The 26,032-nt window shown below is 52.9% G+C and overlaps 4 protein-coding genes across 7 annotated transcripts; all 4 read left to right on the top strand.

The window, feature by feature from the left end:
* The first annotated feature begins 9,067 nt into the window (after positions 1–9,067).
* On the top strand, positions 9,068–14,635 carry KCNA7 (potassium voltage-gated channel subfamily A member 7). Its single transcript, XM_066373944.1, has 2 exons — positions 9,068–9,706; positions 11,018–14,635. Exons 1-2 carry the CDS (start codon positions 9,152–9,154, stop codon positions 11,831–11,833), a joined length of 1,371 nt encoding a protein of 456 aa, XP_066230041.1. The 5' UTR covers positions 9,068–9,151; the 3' UTR covers positions 11,834–14,635.
* Positions 14,636–15,674: 1,039 nt separating this feature from the next.
* NTF4 (neurotrophin 4) lies at positions 15,675–19,051 on the top strand. Of its 2 annotated transcripts, none has more exons than XM_066371905.1 (3): positions 15,675–15,770; positions 16,689–16,812; positions 18,003–19,051. In XM_066371905.1, exon 3 carries the CDS (start codon positions 18,015–18,017, stop codon positions 18,645–18,647), a length of 633 nt encoding a protein of 210 aa, XP_066228002.1. In that variant the 5' UTR covers positions 15,675–15,770; positions 16,689–16,812; positions 18,003–18,014; the 3' UTR covers positions 18,648–19,051. The 2 variants fall into 2 exon arrangements, with proteins under 2 accessions (XP_066228002.1, XP_066228003.1); XM_066371906.1 differs by lacking the exon at positions 15,675–15,770 and adding an exon at positions 16,217–16,308.
* A 2,190-nt stretch (positions 19,052–21,241) lies between these two features.
* SAXO3 (stabilizer of axonemal microtubules 3) lies at positions 21,242–23,852 on the top strand. The gene is made up of 5 exons (XM_066371900.1): positions 21,242–21,385; positions 21,678–21,878; positions 21,979–22,140; positions 22,854–22,981; positions 23,469–23,852. Exons 1-5 carry the CDS (start codon positions 21,347–21,349, stop codon positions 23,839–23,841), a joined length of 903 nt encoding a protein of 300 aa, XP_066227997.1. The 5' UTR covers positions 21,242–21,346; the 3' UTR covers positions 23,842–23,852.
* Positions 23,853–23,879: 27 nt separating this feature from the next.
* Positions 23,880–25,709, top strand: LHB (luteinizing hormone subunit beta). 3 transcript variants are annotated; one of them, XM_066371904.1, is made up of 3 exons: positions 23,880–23,912; positions 25,013–25,180; positions 25,439–25,709. In XM_066371904.1, the coding sequence occupies exons 2-3, from the start codon at positions 25,040–25,042 to the stop codon at positions 25,679–25,681; spliced, it is 384 nt and encodes a 127-aa protein (XP_066228001.1). In that variant the 5' UTR covers positions 23,880–23,912; positions 25,013–25,039; the 3' UTR covers positions 25,682–25,709. The 3 variants fall into 3 exon arrangements, with proteins under 3 accessions (XP_066228001.1, XP_066228000.1, XP_066227999.1); XM_066371903.1 differs by lacking the exon at positions 23,880–23,912 and adding an exon at positions 24,137–24,245; XM_066371902.1 differs by lacking the exon at positions 23,880–23,912 and having other exon boundaries at positions 24,820–25,180.
* The last annotated feature ends 323 nt before the right edge of the window (positions 25,710–26,032 follow it).

Here is a 26,032-nt window from a genome sequence, read left to right as displayed (position 1 = left end):
AGTGGAACAACAAATTGGCATTTCTTTTCTATCTTCCTTTCTTTCTCCCTAAAAAATCAATTTAAAAATGCAAAAGGTAAAAAATAAAAAAAAATTTTTAATGCAAAAGGTGCCAGGCTGACCTGTGGTAATAGAGTGGATAAGCATCGATTTGGAACGCTGAAATCACCAGTTTGAAACTCTGGGCTTGCCTGGTCAAGGCACATATGAGAAGCAACTACTATGCATTGGCTTTTTCCACTCCTCCCCACCCACTTTCTCGCTCTCTCTCTCTCAAATCAATAAATAAAAACTTTTTTTGAGAGAGAGAGGAGCCTGACCTGTGGTGGCGCAGTGGATAGGGCATCGACCTGGAAATGCTGAGGTCGCCGGTTCGAAACCCTGGGCTTGCCTGGTCAGGGCACATATGGGAGTTGATGCTTCCTGCTCCTCCCCCTCTTCTCTCTCTCTCTCTCTCTCTCTCTTTTCTAAAATGAATAAATAAAATTAAAATTAAAAAAAAAAGAGAGAGAGAGAGGAAAGGAGAGAAATGAGAAGCATCAACTTGTGGCTGTGTCACTTTGGTTACTCATTGTTGCTTCTTACACATACCCTGATTGGCGGGCTCAAGCCAAGCCAGTGACCCCTTGCTCAAGACAGTGACCTTGGGCTTCAATACAGTGATCTTTGGGCTCAAGCCAGAAAATAACCCCTTGGGGAAATTAAGGAGAAAACTAAGATAATGTGGGATTTTGAATTAGATTCTAAACCAGAAACAAGAATATTCACGCCTTGGCAGGATAGCTCAGGTGGTTAGAGCATTGTCCCAAAGTGTGGAGGTCACCGGTTTCTATCCTTGGTTGGGGCACGTGCAGGAGCAAATTGATGTTCCTGTCTCTTTCTCTGTTCCTCCCTCCCTCCATTCTTCTCTCACTAAAATCAATAAACATTTTTTAAAAAGAATATTCATAGGAAACAGGTGCAATTCAAACAAGATCTATAGTATTATTTGTTAATAGTATTATTATATTGATGCTAATTTCCTGACAAATAACTACACTTTGGTTATTTAAGAAGTTGACAATGCCCCACTTATATTTCAGGCTGGGACCTACTCCTAATTTAGAGCTCTCTTTCCTCCTTTTGCCAACTTGTATTATGAATCTACCTATGCCACCCAGCTTAGTGTATCCCAAGGTTCTCTTTACCATGCCACAGTCACAGAGCTCCAGGGAAAAGCAACCTGGTCTCAACTCTCCAGGCAGAGGAGAACAGAAGCTCCATATCCATGCATGCTGCAAATGGCTTTTCCAGTCTACCTGAATCATTACCAGCTAGAAGCAGCGGTCATTGGGACTTGGACATGAGCTGCAAAGTATAGAATGGTGACAACAATTCCAGTGCCATGCGGACTTTTCCTGTGGGGAACTTTCCTGGACTCTTGCTCCCTGTGACAGCTCCTAACAGACTGAACTGTGGTTGGGTTGCATTTTTCAGGGATTTGGCATGGTGATGGGGCCAACTTGGACTTGGTGAACATGTTAAGGACACTACTCTTTTAGGGATTCTTGCTGTATTGGCCAAGAGTTTGCTTAAAGGCTTTTAATCACTGTAAAAGAAAAATAGAGGACTGGATGAAGAAGATGGGGCACATATACACCATGGTATACTATTCAGCTAGGAGAAATGATGACATCGGATCACTTACAGCGGAATGGTGGAGTCTTGGTAGCATTGCGCGGGGTGAAATAAGCGAATCAGAAAAAAAACAGAAACTGCAGGATTCCATACATTGGTGGGACATAAAAGCGAGACTAAGAGGCATGGACAGGAGTGTGGTGGTTACAGGGGGTGGGGGGAGGGAAGGAGGGAGAGGGGGAGGGGGAGGGGTACAGAGAGAACTGGATGGAGGGTGGCGGAGGACGATCTCTCTTCGGGTGATGGGTATGCAACAGAACTAAATGACAAGATAACCTGGAAATGTTTTCTTTGAATGTATGTACCCTGATTTATTGATGTCACCCCATTAAAATAAAAATTTATTTATAAAAAAAAAAAAAGAAGTTGAGCCTGGGCCGGTTGGCTCAGCGGTAGAGTGTCGGCCTGGCGTGCGGGGGACCCAGGTTCGATTCTCGGCCAGGGCACATAGGAGAGGCGCCCATTTGCTTCTCCACTAACCCCCTCGTTCCTCTCTGTCTCTCTCTTCCCCTCCCGCAGCCAAGGCTCCATTGGAGCAAAGATGGCCCGGGCGCTGGGGATGGCTCCTTGGCCTCTGTCCCAGGCACTAGAGTGGCTCTGGTCGCGACAGAGCAACGTCCCGGAGGGGCAGAGCATCGCCCCCTGGTGGGCAGAGCTTCGCCCCTGGTGGGCGTGCCGGGTGGATCCTGGTCGGGCGCATGCGGGAGTCTGTCAGACTGTCTCTCCCCGTTTCCAGCTTCAGAAAAATACCAAAAAAAAAAAAAAGGTGAGCCTGACCAGGTGGTGGCGCAGTGGATAGAGTATTGGATTGGGATGCGAAGGACCTAGGTTCGAGACCCCGAGGTCGCCAGCTTTAGCGTGGGCTCATCTGGCTTGAGCAAAAGCTCACCAGCTTGGACCCAAGGTCACTGGCTCGAGCAAGGGGTTATTCAGTCTGCTGAAGGCCCGTGGTCAAGGCACATATGTGAAAGCAATCAATGAACAACTAAGGTGTTGCAACAAAAAACTGATGATTGATTGATGCTTCTCATCTCTCTCCATTCCTGTCTGTCTGTCCCTGTCTATCCCTCTCTCTGACTCTCTCTCTGTCCCTGTAAAAAAAAAAAAAAAAAAGTTGACATTGGCAGAAGGTCATTGAAAGATATATGATAGCTCTGTATGATTTTTGAAACTTTCTTGTAAATCCAAAATTATTTCAAAATAACAAATTTAAAAGAAATTTTAAAATGAAGCTAATCTTCCCTTAATCATAATAAATCTCTTACCACAATTTGTACCCTGAGCAAATGGGTGATTGATGGTGCTGTTAATGAAGCCTGACCAGGCAGTGGCACAGTGGACAGAGCGCCGACCTGGGACACTGACGACTCAGGTTCGAAACCCAGGGGTCACCAGCTGAGCATGGGATCATAGATGACCCCATGGTCATTGGCTTAAACCCAAGGTACCTAGCTTGAGCAAGGGGTCACTGGCTCAGCTAGAGCCCCCCAGGTCAAGGCACATATGAGAAGCAATCAGTGAACAACTAAAGTGCCACAACAAGTTGATGCTTCTCATCTCTCTCCCTTCCAGTCTGTCTCTCTCGCTAAAAAAAAGGGGGGGGGAGGCTGGGGTGAGGACTTGGGGGTTTGGATATGTCAGAGAGGCCCATTTGACACTCACATGGAGTAGCGGAGTTGAAAGTTAGGATATAGCACAATTACAGAAGAGTTTGGGACTGGACACCTAGACTTGGGAGTCACTGGAGTAGAGATAGTATTTGAAGCCATGTGACTGATGAACTCACGTAGGAAATGAGAAAAGATGGAGAAGGTAAGAGTGGTTCGAGACACAGGCAGCAAGGGGGAAAAAGGAAGCAGTATTCAATGTGTCCAATGCTACTGAAGAATACAAAAAGAGAACTGAAGTTTGGCAACCATAGCAGGTGACCTTGCCAAGTTGATGGGAGATGAAGTGGAAACCTCATGTAGGAAAAAGCCTTTAGAGCTACAAAAGAAGTACAGACAGGTAATAGTAGCAGAGATGAGTAAGGTTTTTTTTTGTTTTGTTTTGTTTTAGTGAGGGAGACAGAGAGACATATAAGGAGACAGACAGGAAGAGAGAGTGATGAGAAGCATCAATTCTTTGTTACAGCACCTTAGTTGTTCATTGATTGCTTTCTCATATGTGCCTTGACAGAGCCAGTGACCCTTTGCTCAACCCAGTGATCTTGAGCTTCAAGCCAGTGACCCCTTAGTCAAGCCAGCAACCCAGAGCTCAAGCTGACAAGCCCACACTCAAGCTGGTGATCTTGGGGTTTGAACCTGGGTTCTCTGCATCCCAGACCAATGCTCTATCTACAGCACCACCGCCTGGTCAGCCAAGGAAGGGTTTTTTTTTGTTCTTTTTGAATATAATATAGAAAAGATATTAAGATAGAAAGTCATATGACACAATTATCTACTGATGGCAAAAAAGTTAAGCATACACCTATCATAAAACACAGACAGCCCACTATTTGCCACTCAGACACCTGAAAACTTACATTCAAACAAAAACAAATACAAGGCCTGACCTGTGGTGGCGCAGTGGATCAAGCGTCGACCTGGAACGCTGAGGTCGCCGGTTCGAAACCCTAGGCTTGCCTGGTTAAGGCACATATGGGAGTTGATGCTTCCTGCTCCTCCCCCCTTCCCTCTCTCTCTCTCTCTTCTCTAAAATGAATAAATAAATAAAAATAAAAAATAAAAAAACAAATACAAGGATTTTTACATCAGTTTTATTAATTTTAAAAATTAGATTAGGCCCTGGCCGGTTGGCTCAGTGGTAGAGCGTCGGCCTGGCGTGTAGAAGTCCCGGGTTCGATTCCCGGCCAGGGCACACAGGAGAAGCACCCATTTGCTTCTCCACCCCTCCCCTTCTCCTTCCTCTCTGTCTCTCTCTTCCCGTCCCGCAGCCGAGGCTCCATTGGAGCAAAAAGATGGCCCGGGCGCTGGGGATGGCTCCTTGGCCTCTGCCCCAGGCGCTAGAGTGGCTCTGGTCGCAAAAAGAGCGACGCCCCGGAGGGGCAGAGCATCGCCCCCTGGTGGGCGTGCCGGGTGGATCCCGGTTGGGCGCATGCGGGAGTCTGTCTGACTGTCTCCCCATTTCCAGCTTCGGAAAAATACAAAAAATAATAATAATAATAATAATAATAAAATAAAAATTAGATTAAATTAAATTATTTTTAAATGAGAGATAGTGACACAGTCTATCATGCACCCAGACTGGGATCTACCTTGCAACCCTGTCTGGGGCCAATGCTTGAATAAACCAAGCTATCTTCAGTGCTTATAGCCAATGCTCAAACCAGTCGAGCCACTGGCTGTGAGAAGGGAAGAGAGAGAAGGGGAAGAGAAGCAGATGGTTGCTTCTCACGTGTGCCCTGACCGGAGATTGAATCCAGGAGATCTGCATGCTGGGCTGATGCTCTACCACTGAGCAAACCAGCCAGGGTCTATCTTTATTCGTAATCATCACAAATGAACTGTAACTTAAACATCCCTCATACATGAATGAAAAATCAAATGGGCATACATTCATGCCTTGGAATACTACTGAGAATTAAGAAGGAAAGGACTGATACACACAACAGTAGAGAATCTTCAATGCATTATCTAAGTGAAAGAAGCCAGGTTCAAAGGCTATATACTTAAGATTTCATCAATTTGACATTCTGGGGGGGAAAAGAACTACAGGGATATAGAGGGAGAAAATAAAAGAGCAGTAGTTTCTAAGAGCTGAAAGAAGGAGCATTGACTACAAAAGGGAGGCCCTGGCTGGTTAGCTCAGTCGGCTAGACTAGCTTCATCTCGAAACAAGAAAGTTGTGGTTTGGCCCTGGCCAGTTGGCTCAGTGGTAGAGCGTCGGCCTGGCGTGCGGAAGTCCCGGGTTCAATTCCAGGCCAGGGCACACAGGAGAGGCGCCCATCTGCTTCTCCACCCCTCCCTCTCTCCTTCCTCTCTGTCTCTCTCTTCCCCTCCTGCAGCTGAGGTTCCATTGGAGCAAAAGATGGCCCGGGCGCTGGGGATGGCTCCTTGGCCTCTGCCAGAAGCGCTAGAGTGGCTCTGGTCGCGACAGAGCGACGCCCCGGATGGGCAGAGCATTGCCCCCTGGTGGGCGTGCCGGGTGGATCCCGGTCGGGTGCATGCGGGAGTCTGTCTGACTGCCTCCCTCTTTCCAGCTTCAGAAAAATACAAACAAAAAAAAAAAAAAAAAAGAAAGTTGTGGTTCAATCCCCAGTCAGGGCATATATGGGAAGTGACAAATGAATGCACAAATAAGTGGAACAGCAAATGAATGCTTCTCTCTCTCTCTCTCTCTCTCTCTCTCTCTCTCCCTCCTCCTCCATTTCTTTCTCTCTCTCAAATCAATTTAAAAAAATAAAATGTCACTTAGAAAAAAACAAAGGGAAAGAGCAAACTTTGGGGAGTGATAGAACTGTGGTTTATTTTGATTATAGTGTGGTTACATGACTGTATTCATTTGCCAAGACTCACAGAAGTGTACACTGTAAAGAGTAAATTTTTAAAAAAATAAAAACTGGGTTTTTAAATTTTATTTATTCATTTTAGAGAGGTGAGGGGGAGAGAGCAACAGAAAGAGAGAGAGGGAAGGGGGAGGAGCAGGAAGCATCAACTCCCATATGTGCCTTAACCTGGGGTTTGGAATCGGTGACATCAGCATTCCAGGTGGATGCTTTATCCACTGCGCCACCACAGGTCAGGCTGTAAAGAGTAAATTTTATTGTGTGTAAATTAAACCTCAATAAACTTGACCAAACAAAGAAAGATGACTCCCCAAATAGCCATTAATTACAAGGGGAAAAAATAACTTTATAGTGGAGAAACCCAGCAGACACTAAGTAAGTGATCAAACATATCAACTTTATGCCCCAGTATGATGTGAGAAGGGAATTTCACCTCTGTGGCAATCTCACTCCCACCCCCACCCCCAAAATCCCTCTGTATTCTCACAAGTTTTCAATCAGGGCAGAGCTGGGGGAGTGCCCTAGGTGGATCAGTGGGGGTAGCCTGGTTGGGGCAAGAGGACGTGCTCCCAAGATGACTCACTCACATGGCTACAGGTTGGAACTGGTCATCAGCTGTGAGTTTAGCCAGGCCAAAGGCCAGTAGTCTCGGGTCCTCTGCACAAAGGCCTTGTTTTCTGGCCTGCAGAAGTGTCCCAAGGAAAAACACAAGATGGAAAGTTGGGTTGCCTTTTACATCACATGGCTTTCCTTCCAAGACAATCTGTTGGTTGAAGGAGTCCCAAAAGCCACGGACAGGGAATCCTCTAGATAGGGTGTGGCAATGTTCAGGAGTACTTTTTTTTTTTTTAATTTTTTTAAATTTTATTTATTTGTTTTAGAGAGGAGAGAGAGAGAGGGAGAGAGAGACACACACAGAGAGAGAGAGAGAGAGAGAGAGAGAGAGAGAGAGAGAGAAAGAGGAGAGAGAGACGGGGGTAGGAGCTGGAAGCATCAACTCCCATATGTGCCTTGATCAGGCAAGCCCAGGGTTTCGAACCAGCAAACTCAGCATTTCCAGGTCGACGCTTTATCCACTGCGCCACCACAGGTCAGGCCCAGGAGTACTTTTTAGGCAAGAAATATGTTTTTTTTGGGGAAAGGACAACCCACTACAGGACAGGTTTTAGCAGGATCGTCTATGGGAATATTGAAATGACTAAGACTTATGACAATTTTAGAGTAATGGCTAGGACGCCAGGATCTGAAACCTCCCAGGACAGAGTGGGAGAGGCCCGAGGGAAAGGGGAATCCATTAAAGAAGGATGGGGAGAGGTGTCCATGGTCAGCTGAGCTTCCAAGGAGCTGAGAGAGGGAGAATTCTCTAGAAGTGGCAAGGAGGAGCACCTACCTCCAGGCTCAGCAGTAAGTGGGTGTAAGAGACTGGGCTGCAGGAAAGAGGCAGGGGTCGTACACACAGACATAGAGGGGGTCTCTGTGGTCTTGGAGAATGAGAGAAAAGAGGAGACAGAGACCAGAGAGAAGGGGAGAAAAAAGACCGTAGAGATACGGAACAGAGACCCAGAAAAAGGAGGGTCAAAGACCATGAAAGAGAGGGACAGATATAGAGTGACGGAGGAGAGAGACCCAGAGAGCAGGACTCAGAAATCCAGAGGGATGGTGACAGCACCCCAGAAAGAAACTGTAGACCAGAAAAGAATGAATGCGGGAATTCGCAGGGAGTAATGACATTTACTGTCTCTCCAATCGTCCAGCAGAGGGCGCCTGGGACCACATTCCCAAAGTCTAGGTGACCAATCCCTCCACTTCCCCACCAAGCCCAACAGAAGGGGCTATTTTTACGCGATGTCATAAGACACCAGTAGCTGGAAGGCCACCGTCTGTCTGTCCTTCGGTCCCTTCGAGTGACCCTGTGGCATCTCCCCAGCCCACCCCCACCTGTTCTTGGCAGGCCCTGCCTCCTTTGACACTATTTAGGGCTATAGCTCAGGTCTCGCTGGGCCCCAGCGTATCTAGTAGAAAACCCAGGTGGAGACCCCGGAAGAGATTCTGGCGAGAACATCGGGTGAAGGGCGCACATGCTCCTGTTCTGCAACTACTGGAGTGTCCCAGAACCAGGCAATCACCAAGAGGACAGTGAAGGAACTGTCCTCAGAATGATGATGGTCAGAGAGAGAGATTCAGAGAGGTGACTCCGGAGATCCTGAGTCCTCCAGAGGCCCTGAGACAGAGACTCGCCATAATTCAGGGAAAGAAAGAGACCCAAAGGAGCGCCCAAAGAAACCTAGGCACAGAGACACAGAGGGCTAAGAGATAATGAGAGACAAAGACCCAGAAACATAAGAAGCAGAAGCAGAGATCCCGACAGAGGGGAAAGGCAGAGACCAAAGGAGACAACAGATTAACAGACCCCCGAGAAACAAGAGTCAAAACAAAGATTGAGATCAGAGATACCAAGACACAGAGTCCCCCAGAACTGCAAAACTCGGAAAGAATTGCCCCACCAAGACACTCAGAGATACAGCCCTGACAGAGATCCAAATCAAAGGCATAGCCAGATGTAAAAGAGAAGGTGGAAATTTGTGACTTTTTGAGCAGAGGAGCTCAGATACTCATTTTTTAAAAAAAGACGAGGGACAAACACGGAAACCCGTAGACACGCAGGACAGATCCTGAGTTATGGAGAGACCAAGGGAAAGGGAACCAGAAAGCGGGATAGACACGGAGAAATTGCAGTTCGGCGGTGGCTGGGGGCAAAGGCGGGCGCCCCGGCAGAGGGCGCGCGGCTACCCTCTGCCCTGCCGGGGTCACGGCGCCCCCTCCCCCGCGCCCTGGCCGGAGGGCCGGGCTATTTTTACGCGTGGACATCGGACACCAGGCTGGGGCGGCGGCGGCTGAGGTGGGGCTGGGCCGGGTCGGGCGTCGGGGCCACACGTCCGTCGGCGGGTCCCCGGGGCTGCGCGCGCCATGGAGCCGCGGTGCCCGCCGCCGTGTGGCTGCTGCGAGCGGCTGGTCCTCAACGTGGCCGGGCTGCGGTTCGAGACGCGGGAGCGCACGCTGGGTCGCTTCCCGGACACGCTACTAGGAGACCCGGCGCGTCGCAGCCGCTTCTACGACGGGGCGCGCCGCGAATACTTCTTCGACCGGCATCGGCCCAGCTTCGACGCTGTGCTTTACTACTATCAGTCCGGCGGGCGGCTGCGGCGACCAGCGCACGTGCCGCTCGACGTCTTCCTGGAGGAGGTGGCCTTCTATGGGCTGGGCGCGGCGGCGCTAGCGCGCCTGCGCGAGGATGAGGGCTGTCCGGTGCCGCCGGAGCGACCCTTGCCGCGCCGCGCCTTCGCGCGCCAGCTGTGGCTGCTCTTCGAGTTCCCCGAGAGCTCGCAGGCCGCGCGTGTGCTCGCCGTCGTCTCTGTGCTCGTCATCCTCGTCTCCATCGTCGTTTTCTGTCTCGAGACGTTGCCTGACTTCCGTGACGACCGCGACAAACCGGGGCTTGCGGCTGTGGCTGCTCCGGGACAGGTGAGGAGGCGGGGCCTCAGATGAAAGGGGCGTGTTTATGTGGTGTAGGCGGAGCCAACAGGTCTGGCCAATCAAAATCGTGTTAAAGGCATTGGGAGGCGCGGCCTTTCAAGAAGGTGGGGTCTGGGTGTAGGTGGGCGGGGGCACCTGGCCAATCATAGTTGGGGCAGGGGGCTTTGAGGAATGGGCAACCCAGGGACAAAACCTGTCAGGAGACAGACACCATCATTAAAAGCTGGGGACTCGGAAGGTATAACAATGGGGGCGGGGCCTGAGGATCTGAATACGAGGACCTGTCCTATCAAAGGGCAGGGTTAAGGCGGGTGAGAAACTTGGCTTGAGGAGGACAGGAGGACGGGTAGGTACATAAAAAAATCAAAACTGGGCAGAGAACCTGAAAAATCTGGGATCTGCGCAGCTGGTAGTAATTCATGGGAGGGATGGACTGGAGGTGGTGAGAATTGGGCTTGAAGAAAGGTAGCAGGAGACAGCGTGGTGGGCCCTGAGGGCTAGGGTAGGGGAGGAATCCATCTCAAAGAAAGTTTGGCTGGGAGCTGTAGGAGGAGAGGCCCTGAGGTTTGGCAGACAGAAAGATCTTTAACCATTACAGCCTAGGCTGAATTTGGGAGGGCAGGGCACAAGGGAATGGGGACAGTCCAGGGACCATCCCTGCCTAGAAAATTAATGCTGGGGTGGGCTTTGGAAGGGAACCCCACTCAATCATCATTTCTGGAAGCCCCATCAATGAAGGATGAGGGACCACGGGGCCAGCTGTCCCGGGGTAATCCTGGGATCCTGGGAGAGTCTATGACAGCTGGGACACTGGTAACCTGGGGGCAATAGCCATTGATCATTTTGTAGATAAGTAGTTGTATTTTTTTTTAAGTAGTTGGATTTTTATTTATTTTTATTTTTTCAGAGACAGAGAGAGGAACAAATAGGGACAGACAGACAGGAACGGAGAGAGATGAGAAGCATCAATCATTAGTTTTTCATTGCGACACCTTAGTTGTTCATTGATTGCTTTTTCATATATGCCCTGACCATGGGGCTATAGCAGATCGAGTGACCCCCTGCTCAAGCCAGCGACCTTGGGTCCAAGCTGATGAGCTCTGCTCAAACCAGATGAGGCCGCGCTCAAGCTGGCTACCTCAGGGTCTCGAACCTGGGTCCTCCGCATCCCAGAATGACGCTCTATTCACTGCGCCACTGCCTGGTCAGGCAGTAGTTGGATTTTTAAAAAATGAATGTGACCATTCCAGTGTGTCCCAGCCCTGGTGTGGTCCTCCCTTAACCCCTTCCTTCTTGCAGTTCCCCACTCGGCTGAATGGCTCCAGCCCTGTGCCTGGATCTCCACCTCGCACACCCTTCGATGACCCGTTCTTTGTGGTGGAGACACTGTGCATCTGTTGGTTCTCCTTCGAGCTGCTGGTGCGCCTGTTGGCCTGCCCAAGCAAGACAGCCTTCTTCAAGAATGTGATGAACCTCATTGATTTTGTGGCCATCCTGCCCTACTTTGTGGCGCTGGGCACGGAGCTGGCCCGGCAGCGGGGGGTGGGCCAGCCAGCCATGTCCTTGGCCATCCTGCGAGTCATCCGACTGGTACGCGTCTTTCGCATCTTCAAGTTGTCTAGGCACTCAAAGGGCCTGCAGATCTTGGGCCAGACGCTGCGGGCTTCCATGCGTGAGCTGGGCCTCCTTATCTTCTTTCTCTTCATCGGTGTAGTCCTCTTCTCCAGCGCAGTCTACTTTGCTGAGGTCGATCGGGAAGACTCTTATTTCACCAGCATCCCTGAGTCCTTCTGGTGGGCAGTGGTCACCATGACTACAGTCGGCTATGGAGACATGGCACCCGTCACCGTGGGTGGCAAGATAGTGGGCTCTCTGTGCGCCATCGCCGGCGTACTAACCATTTCCCTGCCTGTGCCAGTCATTGTCTCCAACTTCAGCTACTTTTACCACCGAGAGACAGAGGATGAAGAGGCTGGCATGTACAGCCATGTGGACACGCAGCCCTGTGGGCCACTAGAGGGCAAGGTCAATGGGGGATTGGTGGACGGAGATGTGCCTGAGCTATCACCTTCACTCTGGCCCCCCCCTGGAAAACACATGGTCACCGAAGTGTGAGGGACAGTGGAGGCCTGGAGGACCTCACATTTCCTTAGAGGGATGGAGGGGAAGATGGAGGGGAAGTTTGGGGGGAGGGGGTTGGGATTAGGAAGAACTAGGTTAAATGGTAATGAATTGAGGAACACCGAGTCTTACTGGGTCTTGAGTTGTGGCTTGGTACTCCTGTAGGTACCTCCCTTAGGTGGCAATGAATGGCAATGAGGTATGCTGAGCTGAGGGGAGGCTGCATTGGTTTTTGCAAGGCTGTGGAGCTTTTTGGGGTAGTGTTGAAATAGATCTGGTCACATAGTGTGTGAGTTTCTTTGTTCTGTGTTGAGTTGTGTTGTGTTGGGTTGGGTTGTGAGTCTAGGTGAGCCTCGTCCAACTGCATTGTGCGGGATTCTGTGAGATGAGTCCCCTAGGCCTAGGGCCATGTTCATGCATGATGTTGTGGAGTTGAGACATGTTGGAAATTGTGTGGCTTTGTGATTCTTCTATGGCTATGTTATTTTAGGTCCTGTGAACTTGTGAGTCATGTAGAAATACCAAGAGTCAAATGATAGAATGTGAACTTTGTAGGTCACATTAGGTTAAGTTGAGTTGGGATGTATGACCGTGTGAGTCTCTCAGGGTTCTGTTGGGTTGAATTGAGTAGAGTTATGTGGCTGGAAGTTTTTCACGGCTACATTAAGTTGAACCGTACTGAGTTGTATAACCATATGAATCTCGTAGGGCCAGTTCATAGGGCCGTGCTGAGTTGAGTTACATTGAGTTCGTCACTGTGAGTCTGGTAGGAATGTTGGGTTGAGTTGGACTGTGTGCATGAACTCCACAGGACCATGTTGGTTCGTTTTGGATTTAGTGATAGCACCAGGACCCAAGAATATCAGCACTGGGAATGGATCACGTATCAGGATGTGAACATGGCATTGTTGACTCTGGGAGACAAACTGAACTGGACAGTCCTTCCATTTACTCCACATCTGATTCATTTACCATGGAAACCCCCTTACTATCTGTCCTTGCCTACAGTTTTGCTTCCAGACATGGACATCAGAGCCACAAGGGAAGGGGGTGAGGGGGAGAGCAGGACTCACTGTCTGTACTCTATCCAGACATGACTGGGGGACAGAAACCCAGAGGAGGGAGACAGAGACTTAGGGAAGGATGGAGACTCAGAGAAAGAGAGAAATCTAAAGAAGAGGAGACAAAGACCTGAAGAGAGAGGAAAAGAGACTCAGGGAGGAGGAGACAAGGTCCGAGAGGGAGGGGGACAGAAACTCAAAGCAAGAAGGAGAAAGAGACCAAGAGTGGGGGGTCGAGGCCCAGAGTAGGGCATCAGGCACCCAGGGAGAGACAGACACCCAGAACTAGAGGCAGACCAGAGTGCCCCAGAGAAAGAGAACTAAAGAAAAAGGCAGTGCCCTGAGCCCAAGAGAGACGCAGTCTCTGTTCCATGGAATCCCAAGTCGGGGTGGGCCACCCCATCTCCCACAGCCCAGGACAGCTGTCAGACAAACTGGGGAAGAACCAGACTTAGAGCATGAGCGTGGCTTCCCAAGGTCAGACAGCCCGTCACTGTTACCAGGGGCCAGGGCTTATGGCAGGCTGCCTGACCCCACGTGTCTCATCAGCCTGGTACTCACAGGACCTCTCAAGTCCAAACAGCCTCACAAACAAGAAAACTGAGGCTCAGAGAGGAGGGTGTTACCTAAGGTCATGAAGCCAAACATTTTAAGAAGTCTTTCAGAACTGAGGGTTAGTGGAAGAGGAGGAGGGTTAAATCACTAACACATACAGGGCTTCCCCTATGTGTGCCAGGCATCATTCAAAGCACTCGTATCAATTTATTAAAACTCATCCAGTGGTTTACAGAGTGTTGTTGTTGTTATTTTTAGCTATAACAACCCCTCTCCTTGTTTTTGTTGTTGTTTTGTTTTTTTTGGTCAAATGAAATCTTAGAGGCACCAGGGTAACACATTAGAAGGAAACTGATTTGAGGGGAACACACTTCTCATGAAGTCTCTGTTAGCAACTCAGAATGCAGCTAAGAAATTCAGTTTGGAACAACTAAGAAATTCAGTTTTATCCAACTACCTTTTTTACAAAGAGAGATAGAAAGTACAGATTGTGGAGAAAGTTTGATAAAGGTCAGAAATAATATAATCTAGGGAGATATAAGCTATGGAGGTTGTCACTTTTATCTGAAATGGAGAGAACGGCACACCTGGAGACAGAAATGGAGACGGACTCCTTCATTGGGGACAGACATGAGAGGCAGAGTCTTGGAGGCAGGCAGTGCCCAGCACAGAGACCAGAAGAGGAGGAGATCGAGGCAAAGAGGAACCAAGACCTACAGAGAGGACAGCGACAGAGGCAAAGAAAGACACCCACGAGGAGGAAGGGGAGCAGGAGAGAAGAGAGCAGTGGCCTGAGAGGGGTCAGAGACCCAGGGGTACAATGGAGATCCACAGCAGGGGGAGAGAACCAGAGGGGAAGGGTCGGAGACCCAGAGAGAGGGGAACAGAGAACTGGGGGGGGGGACAGAGATAAAGAGAAAGAGAGATGCAGGAAGGGGGGGAGAGACCAAAGAGAGGGGGGAGGCAGAGAAAGAAGGGGGACAGAGACTGTTACTCCTCTTGGCTAACTCTCCTGTGCTGTGCTACCCCATCAGAGTCTGGGAGTTACATAGACTACCTCTGGTAGAGGTGGGACATGCTGGGTGTTTAGGGATTGGGAAGAGTATGGAGAGGTCAGGGAGGTGACTCCAGTGAACATTCAAAGCCTGGGAAGTGTCCCTCCTCCACCTTAATAAACAACTGTGGCCTCCTTCTATGTTGCCTTGGCTGGGATGGGGAAAGGAGAGGGGAACACCCTAATCCGGGGACACCCTTCCTGCCACCTTGTCATGCTATATTTAGGCTGAGAGACGGGAATGGGATGCCCGCCACCCCCTAAGGCAAGTGTCAGCTTTCCTCTTGAAAATAAACCTGGGGAGGGGTGAAGGGCCCTGCAACAGGACTGTCCCAGACTCCAACTCCCATCTCCCTGTGTTAGGGTCTCTCTCTCTCTCTCTCTCTCTCTCTCTGGATTTCTGTCCCCCTTCTGGGTTCTGGCCCTTTCTCTCCAGGTGTCTGTCCTCTCTCTTTGGATCTGAGTCTTTTCTCTCTCTGGGTTGCTGTCCTCCTGTTTCTCTTGGACTCTGCCCCTTTTTACTCTCCATCTCTGTGACTTTTCCCATCTCCCTTCCATTTGGCACTATTCTCTTTCTTTCTCTAAAGTCATTTTGTTCCCAAACCATATCTAAACTCTTGAGTCCTATAATACCTTGAATTGCTCTTATCTGAGCTCAGGACAAGACCCTCTCCCCAGTCCCCACCCAGGAAATTCCAGGAGAGAGGACTATGTGGGGGAGCCCCCCACATCCACTGTCTCCCCGGCCTGGGGCCTTATCACTGCCCAAGCCCAGCTGGTTAATGTCTGGCCTGGGGCTCCTGGGAAAGTGGGGATGAAACCAGAGGGTGGGAATCTTCCTGCGGATTGACACTTAACTGGCAAAAGAATGCAAAGGAATCTCGGGGCCAGACTCTTGGATCTGAGGGAGGAGGGGGCTGGGGGTCCAGACTCTGGGTCTGAGAGAGGAGGGGCTGGGGGCCCGGACCCCAGGGTTGAGAGGGAGGGGGGGTCTGGCGCCTGGCCTCCTGGGACTGAGGCGGGTGGAAGGCTGAGGGAGCCAGACCGGGCTTCTGAGGTCCCAGCCGGCGTGTGGAAGGCGGGATCCCCCGGCCCCTCCTCCGCCGTCGGGCGCCGCCCCGCCCCCGCCCCCGACCCGGGCCCTCTGGAGCTTGTGCAGCGAGGAGCCGGCAAGCACGCGGGCGTCCCCGCAGCCAGCGAGCGGGAGGAGGAGCCGCCGCCACGCCAGGGGCAGCCGAGGGAGCCGAGAAGGACGCCCCAGGTAAGAGCCTCGGCACCTCCTCCTTCGGGATTCCGGCGTCCGGGTCGCCCTGCCCCCGGGTAGGGAGGGACGTGGGCGGGGCCGGCGGGGGCGGGGCGGGGCTTGGCTGAGGAAACTGAGGCAGCGGGGAAAGGTTCCAGAGGATCAGCGGGTTACCCCCGGTGGGGGTCTCAGTAGTTTAGTACCCAACCTGAATCTTATGGGAGTCGTATTCCGAGTACCTGAGGGGCCTTGAACTCCAGAATTCCTGAATCTGAGGAAGGACGGTTTGGGGGCCCGGACTCCCGGGTCTGAGGGAGGAGGGGCCGGTGTCCTGGGCTCCTGGGTCTGAGGGAGGGGGCTGAGGATCTGGACTCCACGGGAAGAGGCAGCTGGGACCCAGCACTCCTGGTCTGAGGGAAGAGGCAGCTGGGACCCAGCACTCCTGGTCTGAGGGAAGAGGACCTACAGTCCTGGTCCTGGCTGGGTCAACGTGCACCCCTCTTCACACCCCACCTTCCCATTCCCATCTCCCAGCCAGGGCAGGCAGTCACTCCAGGTATGTGCGGCAGAAGCCTTGGACGGGCCCTGGCCTGTCCTGTGTGGGGAAAACATTCCAGGAAGCAGCCTCAGGGACTCAGGGCTTCTTGAGAGCGGGCCCTCAGGTACCCGGGTGTCCAGGCCAGCCCCCCACCCCCACCCTGTCTGAGAGATGAATGGGCCAAGGAGGATGTAATCTTTTCCAGCCTCTCCTCTCCCCTCTCCTCCCCCCATCTGCTTCCCATTCCAGCCAGGAGCCATCACCTGGGCCTGAAAAGGGGGCGTGGCCTTGACTAGGGTACCCAACACTTTAAGTGGAACTGGGAAGGGGAGTGTCCAGGGGTTCAGGCCGCCTCCCCCACCTGCCTATATAACCTGCCTGTTCCCTTCTTTTCCTAGGTGGTTGCCCCCTCCCTCTCCTGAGATGTCAGGAAGGAGGGGGCCACCTGTGTCCCCCACAGGGGCCCCCAAGAGCCTGGGGGCCCCCAGCCCAGGAGCTAGGAGGCGGAGGAGGTGCTGACAGGTCTGGTAACCACCCTGTCCTCTCCACACCATCCTTTTCCAGAACCACAGGCTTCCAGAATGTTTTAGAGAAAATGCAGTATCCATGCCCTGGCTGGTTAGTTCAGTCAGTCAGTGTCCTCCAGAGGCACCAGGGTTGCAGTTCCATCCCCATATGGGAAGCAAACAATGAATGCACAACTAAGTAGAACAACAGTGAATGCTTCTTTCTCCTTTCTTCCCTCCCTCCCTCCCTCTCTCCTTCTCTCCTTCTGTTCCTCTCTTCCTATCTCTCCCTTCCTCTGTCTGTCTCTCTAAAATAAATCAATAAATTTTTAAAAAAAGAAAATGCAGTACACACACCTTCACCTGCATCTCCCAGCCCCAGATCAATCACAGACAGGGAAACTGAATCTCTGTCGGAGAGAGGGAAGTGTTTTTCTGGCCTTCTTAGTGACAGTTTTGACCTAAAATTGGGTCTCCCTAGGATTCTAGAACTGGCCTTTCTCAGAATTTTGGAACCTCAAACCTCCTTTAGGATGCAGAACAGAGTGGAGTTGCTCAGACAGGGTTTGAGATCCACCTCTGGCATTTGCTGGCTGTGTGACCTGGTACAAGTTACCTCTCTGAGTCTGTATTTCACCAATTGTTGGCTATTATTAGTAATAGTAGCAAAATAATTATAATAATAATTTTCTTTAGCGCAAGAGAGAGACAGGAAGGAAAAGAGATGAGATGCATCAACTCATAGTTGCAGCTCCTTAGTTGTTCATTAATTGCTTTCTCATATGTGCCTTGATCACGGGGCTCCAACTGAGCCAGTGACCTCTTGCTCGAGCCAGCAACCTTGGGCTCAAGCAGGCGACCTTGGTCTTCTAGCCAGCGACTATGGGGTCATGTCTATGATCCCCAGTCAAGCCAGCAACCCCACACTTAAGCTGGTGAGCCCACGCTCAAGCCAGCAACCTTGGTATTTCAAATCTGGGTCCCCAGTGTCCTAGCCCAATGCTCTATCCATTGTGCCACTGCCTGGTCAGGCTATGATAGTTATTAATAATACTAGTACTATAATCTGGAAATGGGTACTTTTCAATGGTAGAATGTAGGGTCCCCCAAGTTCTAGAACTAGGGCCTTCCTGTGGTTCTGGCATGCAGGTCCCCCCCTAACTTGTGACCCTCTTCTCTAATTCCAGCTTTCCTTTCCATCCTCAGGTGCTCAGCGAGATGCTCTCCCACCCCTCATGGTCCCTCCCCACCCTCCTCCTTTGCCTCCTCCCCATTGTCCCAATGGAACCCCATCTCCCACCCTCACCACTGCCCCCATTTCCAGCTCCTGAGTGGGACCTCCTGTCTCCCCGGGTAGCGCTGTCCAGAGGCGCTCCCGCGGACCCCCCTCTGCTCTTCCTGCTAGAGGCCGGGGCCTTCGAGGAGCTACCAGGCAGCCCTGCTAACCGAAGTCGGCGAGGGGTGAGCGAGACAGCACCAGCGAGTCGCCGGGGAGAGCTGGCTGTATGCGATGCAGTCAGCAGCTGGGTGACAGACCGCCGGACAGCAGTGGACCTGCGTGGGCGCGAGGTGGAGGTGCTGGGCGAGGTGCCTGCAGCTGGTGGCAGCCCCCTTCGCCAGTACTTCTTTGAGACCCGCTGCAAGGCTGACAACACTGGGGAAGGTGGCCCTGGTGCAGGGGGAGGGGGCTGCCGTGGTGTAGACCGGAGGCACTGGCTGTCCGAGTGTAAGGCCAAGCAATCCTATGTGCGGGCATTGACCACTGACGCTCAGGGCCGTGTGGGCTGGCGATGGATTCGCATTGACACTGCCTGCGTCTGCACACTTCTCAGCCGGGCGGGCCGGGCCTGAGGCCCGTGCGCATGCGCAGGAAGGAACTGGGCAAGCAGAGGAAGAAGAGAGCTGGATGCTAAGGGACCTCAGGGGTGACCTGGCTGCTCTGGGCTTCATTTTGGGAACTTGTTAAATAATCATGAAATCACAGCTCTCTAATTTTGAGAGCTCGATCTGTATAGATATAAGATAGGTGTTGAAACCAAATGGGGTTTTGAAGGATGAATAGGAATTCTCCTGTGAACTCAAAGGTGATGATGATGATGATGATAGCCAATATTTTCTGAGTGCCTACTGCTTATCAGCTCTAATACACAACTTGTTAGATCAATTCTGGTGGATTTGACCATTGGAGGCCTTTGGCTTCTAAGTTGCTGATTATGTGATCTCAGAGGACTTCACCCTGCCCATCCTGGAGAGAGTGACAAAGAAGAAATATGTCAAGAAGTGGGCAGGGAAGTAGAAAAACTGGAAAACACAAGCAACAAGCTGGGAGCTCGGGTTCAAATAGGAAGTTTGCTAGGTCAGATGGGGCAAAAATGTTCTGTTTTGATGTAGTGACCTATCCATCACAGTAAAAACTCAAGTGAAATTGAATGATAGGTCAAGATGCTAGAAAATTTGGCCCTGGTGGGGCATTGGAGTCAGGTTTCTACCACCCTTTCCTGTCTCAACCTTTACCCCACATTGGGAAAGAAATAAACCTTAAAGTTGTCCAGCTTTAGTAAGAAATGAGGTTCTGACCAATCCTGACCCCTGGCAGAGATCAGGGGTCATTTGGACATTCACTGATAGCCCTTGAGTGGGCCAGGAAAATCCAACAGGAGAAGGGACCCCAGAAGCCTAAATGAGGAACAGAATGCAGTCTCAATTTTCCCTGTCTAGAGAATGGGTTGAGCCTGACCAGGCAGTGGCGCAGTGGATAGAGTGTCGAACTGGGGTGCTGAGGACCCAGGTTCAAGACCCCAAGGTCATCAGCTTGAGCATGGGCTCATCTGGTTTGAGCAAAGCTCATCAGCTTGGACCCAAGGTCGCTGGCTTGAGCAAGGGGTTACTCAGTCTGCTGAAGGCCCACGGTCAAGGCACATATGAGAAAGCAATCAATGAACAACTAAGGTGTTGCAACAAAAAACCGATGATTGATGCTTCTCATCTCTCTCCGTTCCTGTCTGTCTGTCCCTATCTATCCCTCTCTCTGACTCTCTGTCTCTGTTAAAAAAAAAAAAAAAAAGAAAAAGAAAAAAAAAGAATGGGTTGATGGGGCTCTGGCCGTCTGGCTCAGCAGTAGAGCATCGGCCCGGCGTGTGGAAGTTCATGGGTTCGATTCCCTGCCAGGTCATACAGGAGAAGCGCCCATTTGCTTCTCCATTCTTCCCCTTCTCCTTTCTCTTTATCTCTCTCTTCCTCTCCCACAGCCAATGCTCCATTGGAGCAAAGTTGGCTCAGTTGCTGAGGATGACTCCGTGGCCTCCACCTCAGGTACCTGAATGGCTCCGGTTGCAACAGAGCAACGGAGCAACTGCCCAGATGGGCAGAGCATTGCCCCCTAGTGGGCTTTCCGGGTGGATCCCGGTTGGGCGCTTGTGGGAGTCTGTCTCTCTGCCTCCCGGCTTTTCTCACTTCAGGGAAGAAAAAAAAAAAAAAAAGGTTGATGGGATGGGTTAGTGGGGGCTGAGGAGGCAGAGGCTTTGATCAAAAGGTCTTTGAAGTGGGGCAGTGACAGGGGAAGTCAGGAGCAGATCTCAGGACAGCCCTTCCCACATTACCAGCCCATAGCCTCACACCTGTTTCCAGCACACAGACTTTTCTTTTTGGGGGCCAATTTTGGGCTAAGGACATAGAAATCCCCATCCCTCTCCCCCAACACACTCTCTTATTTGCCGTCAAAACTTTCCGCACCACTACAATCCCCTTTTTGGCTAAGTATTTCTCTGCAGGTCTCTCCCTCTGCCCACACCTATAATCAGGTGGAAGTTTTCAGCTCAGTCAAAAGCAGCAAGACAGATGAAGCCGACACTCAGGGAGGAAGGGGCATCCCGGGCAAAGTGTTAACCCCCCCCCCTCAAGAAGTTGGCCTGGCAGAGGGAGCCGCAGGCAGGGAAGGCAGGGATCCTATAGAAATAGTGTTTCTCATGGATTTCCTGGTGTGCTGAGTGGTCTCTATTCTCCTCCTTCTCTGGGTCTCTGTTCTCTCTCCCCACAGAGTCTCTGTTTCCCCCTTCCTGGACCTCCGCCCCAGGTTTCTGTCTCCCTCTCTGCTGTCCCCGCTGTGAGTCTGTGTGCTCCACTTCAGGGGTCTTTGTCTAAAATTCTAAAATTGAACTTGTTTCTCCTTCCCTTGTTCTCCATTTCTGCCCTCCTGTCTGTCTGGGTCTCCCCTCCTTCCACTTCTCTGAGTTTCTGTGCCCTAGTTAGGGTGTCTGCCCTCTTCTGTCAAAGTCCCTGTTCCTCTGTGTGTGGGTCTCTCACTGCACCCATCCACACGCGTGCAGGGCCTCCATTGGCTGGATTCAGCGTGGGTGGGTTCTGTCACCTAGGGCAACAACAACAACAAGCCTTCTCCTGCTTGGCTACAAGGCGGGGGGGGGGGGGGGGGGATCATGGCAGGTCGGACCCCAGCTCTGTGCTATGGCCGTCCCTGGCCCCCCGTCTCTGGGACTGAGGTGCCTAGGTCCTGGCCCAGTTGGCATCTCACCAGCAGTGGTGTCGCCCACCACATGATCCCATCCACGCCCTTTCCCCCGCCTACTCTCCAGGTGAGAGAACCCTAGGCTCGTCGCCAAGAGGAGCCTGGAAGTCCAGACTCCTGTCTGAAGGAGGGACCCGGAGACCCAGGCCCCCGCTGAAAATAATGAGGGGTTGGTGGCTTGGACTTCTAACTGAAGGAGGAAGGTTGGAGTCCTGAGTCTGACAGAGGAAGGGTCAGGGAACCTCGAAACCTGGAACTAGAGGGAGGAAAGGGCTGAGGACCAACTGGAAGAGATCAGAGAGGGCTGGCCGCCCGGGCGCCTGAGTTGTTTTAGCTGACGTTCCGCGCCTTCTGCCTAGTCCACTGTGGCGGGGCCCCTGCCCCCAGCGGCAATGCAGGATTTGCACATCTGGGCTTTCGACGAGGTCATCAACAGATGGGAGACAACCTTTGGCTCCGCTTATGTGCCTAAGACCCACGGCGGGCCCTACGCGCAGCCCAGGGCCCCAGAGTTTGCGGACCCCTCGCGGACCCTGGGGATCAAGGATTTAGGGGAAAAGGTAAGGTTCTGAGATGTTGAGGTCCGCGAGAGAAAGGGCCGAGGACCGCAATTAAGTCCCCTGCGCCCTCACGTTGGTTCTCCACCTCGACTTCCCGCAGCTCAGACTTCGCGGCGGTTGCCTCCCTCCGATCACAAAGCACCAGTGCAGTGAGACGAGGGCGCAGTATACAGGTTGGCCAGGCCTGGACCAGTGCGCCACTTTCCACGTGGAGCCCCAGCCTCTGGAGCTTGCGGACCACCAACGTGGGGGCCCTTCCCAGGTAGCAGAGAAAACCGCGCGGGCTCTGTGGGACAGCTTGAAGCGCCTGCGGTAGGGTTGGAAGGGCTATAAATGCTGGGACCAAACTGAGACCCTGGGGAAGGGCCAGAAGGAATATCTAGCCTAGGGCGAGACTAAAAAGTCTGGAGCGGAATTAGAAGAGTACTAGACTGGGTAAGTGGCTTAGACGCTTTGAGGCGGGGCCAGAAGGCGGAGAGTTTCCCAAACTCAGCCCCGGCTCCCGGAGCAACTAGTAAATGCTGAGGCGGGTAACCGAGAGGATTGAGGCTGGGGGCGGGGCCAGGCAGCGGGGACTGTGCTTGGGGGCGGGTCTGGAATATTCGGGGACCTGGTCCGAGCAGGAGGCAAGGTTAGGCTTTCTAGGAGGAATTGTTGGCCAAGATGCAGCTTAATTCCAGTAGCAAGACAAAGAAGGTTTTAGTGTGGGGGCTTGGCTTGGTGTTCAATGACAGGCAGAAAGTGTTTGGGTGTTGGAGTAACCCTAGTAAGGGGTTCTGATTTGGGGAGTGAAGCTGAAGTGCGCTGGCATGTGATTGGTCAGAAAAGATTCTGACTCTGGGGGCGTGTGTGGAGGCCTGGTCCAGAAGGGCTGTTGAGTCTGAAGGAATCAAGTTCTCAGTCTGGGACCCAAGGGATATGAAACAGGATATGAAACGTCTTTCTTGATCATTCCTCCTGCTCTATCCTCCTCAGGCTCTCATTCCCTGGACGAAGAACGCCAAGCTGGCCGGCTGGCCTTCCACACTATCCGACCAGGGCATCCCGGACCGCCATCAGCTCTATCTGACTACTCTGGCCTGGGACTTCCGGGCTTCTCCGAAGTGAGCCTGGGTCCTCCGTCGGCACTGCCTCCTGCACAGCCCCTCATAGGCTGGGGGAACGCCTATCCTCTCCCCTGGAGCAGGTTCCCCCTCTCTGACTTATAACCAGAAGTTCAGACCCCAGCCCCTACCTCTTTTAGCGCCCAGGTGTTCTTAGTGTCAACTCTCAGGAACGCGAAGGCCTAAAGGTAGCTGCTGGTGTAGGGGCAGGGTCCTGACAGTTTGGGGCGGGGCTACTTTGGCATTTGAGTCCCCAGATACTCCTTCCCAAGGATGCAAAAACTCCAGGTTCCAGGTGCTTAAGTAACCCAGGCTAGGAGTCTCTAGCACCATTCTTTCTAAGTGGTTCCCAACTCCTACAAGTGTACCCTCTCCTCAAAATGCAGGAGAGTACAGATCTGCCTCTTCCTCAGGACCCGAGGTCTGAACCCGAGACCTCATTCCACGAATCCAGCTGTGCCCTCCCTACCCTGCCTCCCCTCAACAGCAAGGAGTTGTCTGGATACCCCCGCAAGGACTCGCTGGACTACTGGAGCTTCGAGGAGCCGCCCAAGGTCTGGGGTCACAGCGCCCAGTGGCCACCCTGTCCCAGCTCGCCTCGGCTGCCCAAGCCACCGCGGATCCGTGTGCCCCGTGCCCCCCCGGTGACACCTGCTGTGCCGCACCGCGGGATGCTGTCTCTGGCTGAGGAGTCCTACAGCTCCCCGCTGCAGCCGCTCGGCCGGCTTGACCGTTTCTGCCCACTGGAGCTGCCCTGCGGCGGTTCCCACTGGAAGCCGGTGCCGGGTATCTACAGCGTGCCGCAAGCCTACCGCACCGAGAACTCCGACTACGGCAGCTTGAAGCCTGCGCTTGTCTGAGCCGCGGGGCCACCCCCGCCGCAGACAGGATCCCCAAACAGGGGCGAAGCCGAGGAGCGACAGGGAACACAGTAGGCGGGGCTGGGCTTGGGAACCCCGCCCATCGCGCGGAGTAGGGCAGAGCCTGGGACACGCCCACTCGACTGTGGTTGGTGGGCGAGGGCCGGGAATATGTACTTCGGGGCTGTGGGTCTGCAGGCGGGACTTGCCCTCTGCCGCAGGAGAGGCCGAGCTTATCTTGGTCTAAGACAGAGTTGAATAGTATAACGCTCCAGCTCCGGCAGTCTGGTTTCTGGGGGGCTGTGAGGCAGATGGCGCTTTCGCTGCATCCTGTGGAGGGGGATATTTGCGTGCAGGTGAACCGTTTTCTGAGCGCGATATTGAAGCCAAGCCCCTCCTAAGAGGTTCGACTCGGGCTTTCAGTATATAGCAGGTGGAGCAGGGTTAAGGCTTCCGGTCGTTCACCACTCCAGGGTCGTTGGAGGGGCCAGTTCCAGCCTCCTCCCATGATAGGTAGAGGCAGGGCTACGCAACTTGCCCTCACAGCCAAGGGTTTCCTATCCGCTATTTCCTGCCCCCAACACGACCTCTCTAGCAATGTGAGGATTTGAGTCTGTGAAGTCAGAGGTCAGGTGTGTCCTGCTTCTTGGTACTGAGCCACTCAGTAATGGGGGGCGGGCGTGTATGCTCCACTTAGCCACTCCTGTACCTCCCTGACCTTGTCCGCCTCTCACCCCTGGAGATTAGTGTCCAGGTTACCCCGCCATACTACCACCCCCAGTGGCCTTGCCGCCCCCACAGCCTACAGGTATAAAACCAGGTAAACACGGTTGGGAAGCACCGAGGATGGAGATGCTTCAGGTAAGACCGTAGGGCGCCCTAGTCGGCAAGAGCATCCTGAGACGCGGTGAAGGAGGCCTCTTTGGACGAGGGTGTGGCCAGCCGGCTGGCTCCCTGGGAGGCGGGAAGCAGTGGGTGGGGCAGGGCCTGAGTATGTATGGTACCCGGAATCTCAGGTGTATTGGGATGGGGGGTCAGAGTGGAGGGGCTGGCCCCAAAGGGAAGTTGCCAGGCAGGGGAACTGGGTCCCTGGACGTGTGTACATGGGAATGTGAGGACAAGGGCTGGGCAGAGGTCTCAGGCTGTGGCTGAGGCAGCGGCCTTGTCTCAGGGGCTACTGTTGTGGCTGCTGCTGAGCATGGGTGGGATGCAGGCATCCAGAGGGCCACTGCGGCCACTGTGCCGGCCCATCAACGCCACCCTGGCTGCAGAGAAGGAGGCCTGCCCGGTCTGTATCACCTTCACCACCAGCATCTGCGCTGGCTACTGCCCCAGCATGGTGAGCTACCCAGAGCTGGCAGGGCCTGCCCCTGTGGTCTGAGGCCGGGTGCTGCCACCTCAGCACTAGGGGGATCGCTCAGGGCCTGGCCCACAGAAGATAGGCAGCAGCAGGGTGGAAGAGTGGCCTGCCCCCCTGGGTAGGGGCTGGGGAACTGGAGTCAAAGCTGGGCGTGTGGGAGAGTATAGAGGGGAGGCTGGGGAGGGCTTGGCCCTGGACTGATGCCCATGCCACACCTACCCCTGCCCTGGCCTCCAGGTGCGGGTGCTGCCGGCCGCTCTGCCACCTGTACCCCAGCCTGTGTGTACCTACCGTGAACTGAGTTTTGCCTCCATCCGGCTCCCTGGCTGCCCGCCTGGTGTGGACCCCATGGTCTCTTTCCCTGTGGCCCTCAGCTGTCGCTGTGGGCCCTGCCGTCTCAGCAGCTCCGACTGCGGGGGTCCCAGAGCCCAACCCTTGGTCTGTGACCACCCCACCCTCCCAGATCTCCTTTTCCTCTAAGGATCCTCCCACCCCAACCTCCCATGCCCCTTCTGACTGGGAGCCAGCAGATGCTCCTTTCCCAATAAAAGCTTCTCAAACCGCACCCTGGGACTGACTTTCTTTTCTTTTTTTTCTACAAAGAGTCAGAGAGAGGGATAGACAGGGACAGACAGACAGGAACAGAGAGATGAGAAGCATCAATCATTAGTTTCTCATTGCGCATTGCGACACCTTAGTTGTTCATTGATTGCTTTCTCATATGTGCATTGACCGCGGGCCTTCAGCAGACTGAGTAACCCCTTGCTGGAGCCAGCAACCTTGAGTCCAAGCTGGTGAGTTTTTGCTCAAACCAGATGAGCCCGCAGTCAA

Source organism: Saccopteryx leptura, chromosome 3, assembly GCF_036850995.1.
Source record: "Saccopteryx leptura isolate mSacLep1 chromosome 3, mSacLep1_pri_phased_curated, whole genome shotgun sequence".
NCBI classification, from domain to species: Eukaryota; Metazoa; Chordata; class Mammalia; order Chiroptera; family Emballonuridae; genus Saccopteryx; species Saccopteryx leptura.
The sequence above is the reverse complement of the archived record's forward strand: the minus strand, read 5'-3'. Positions and strand labels throughout refer to the sequence as shown.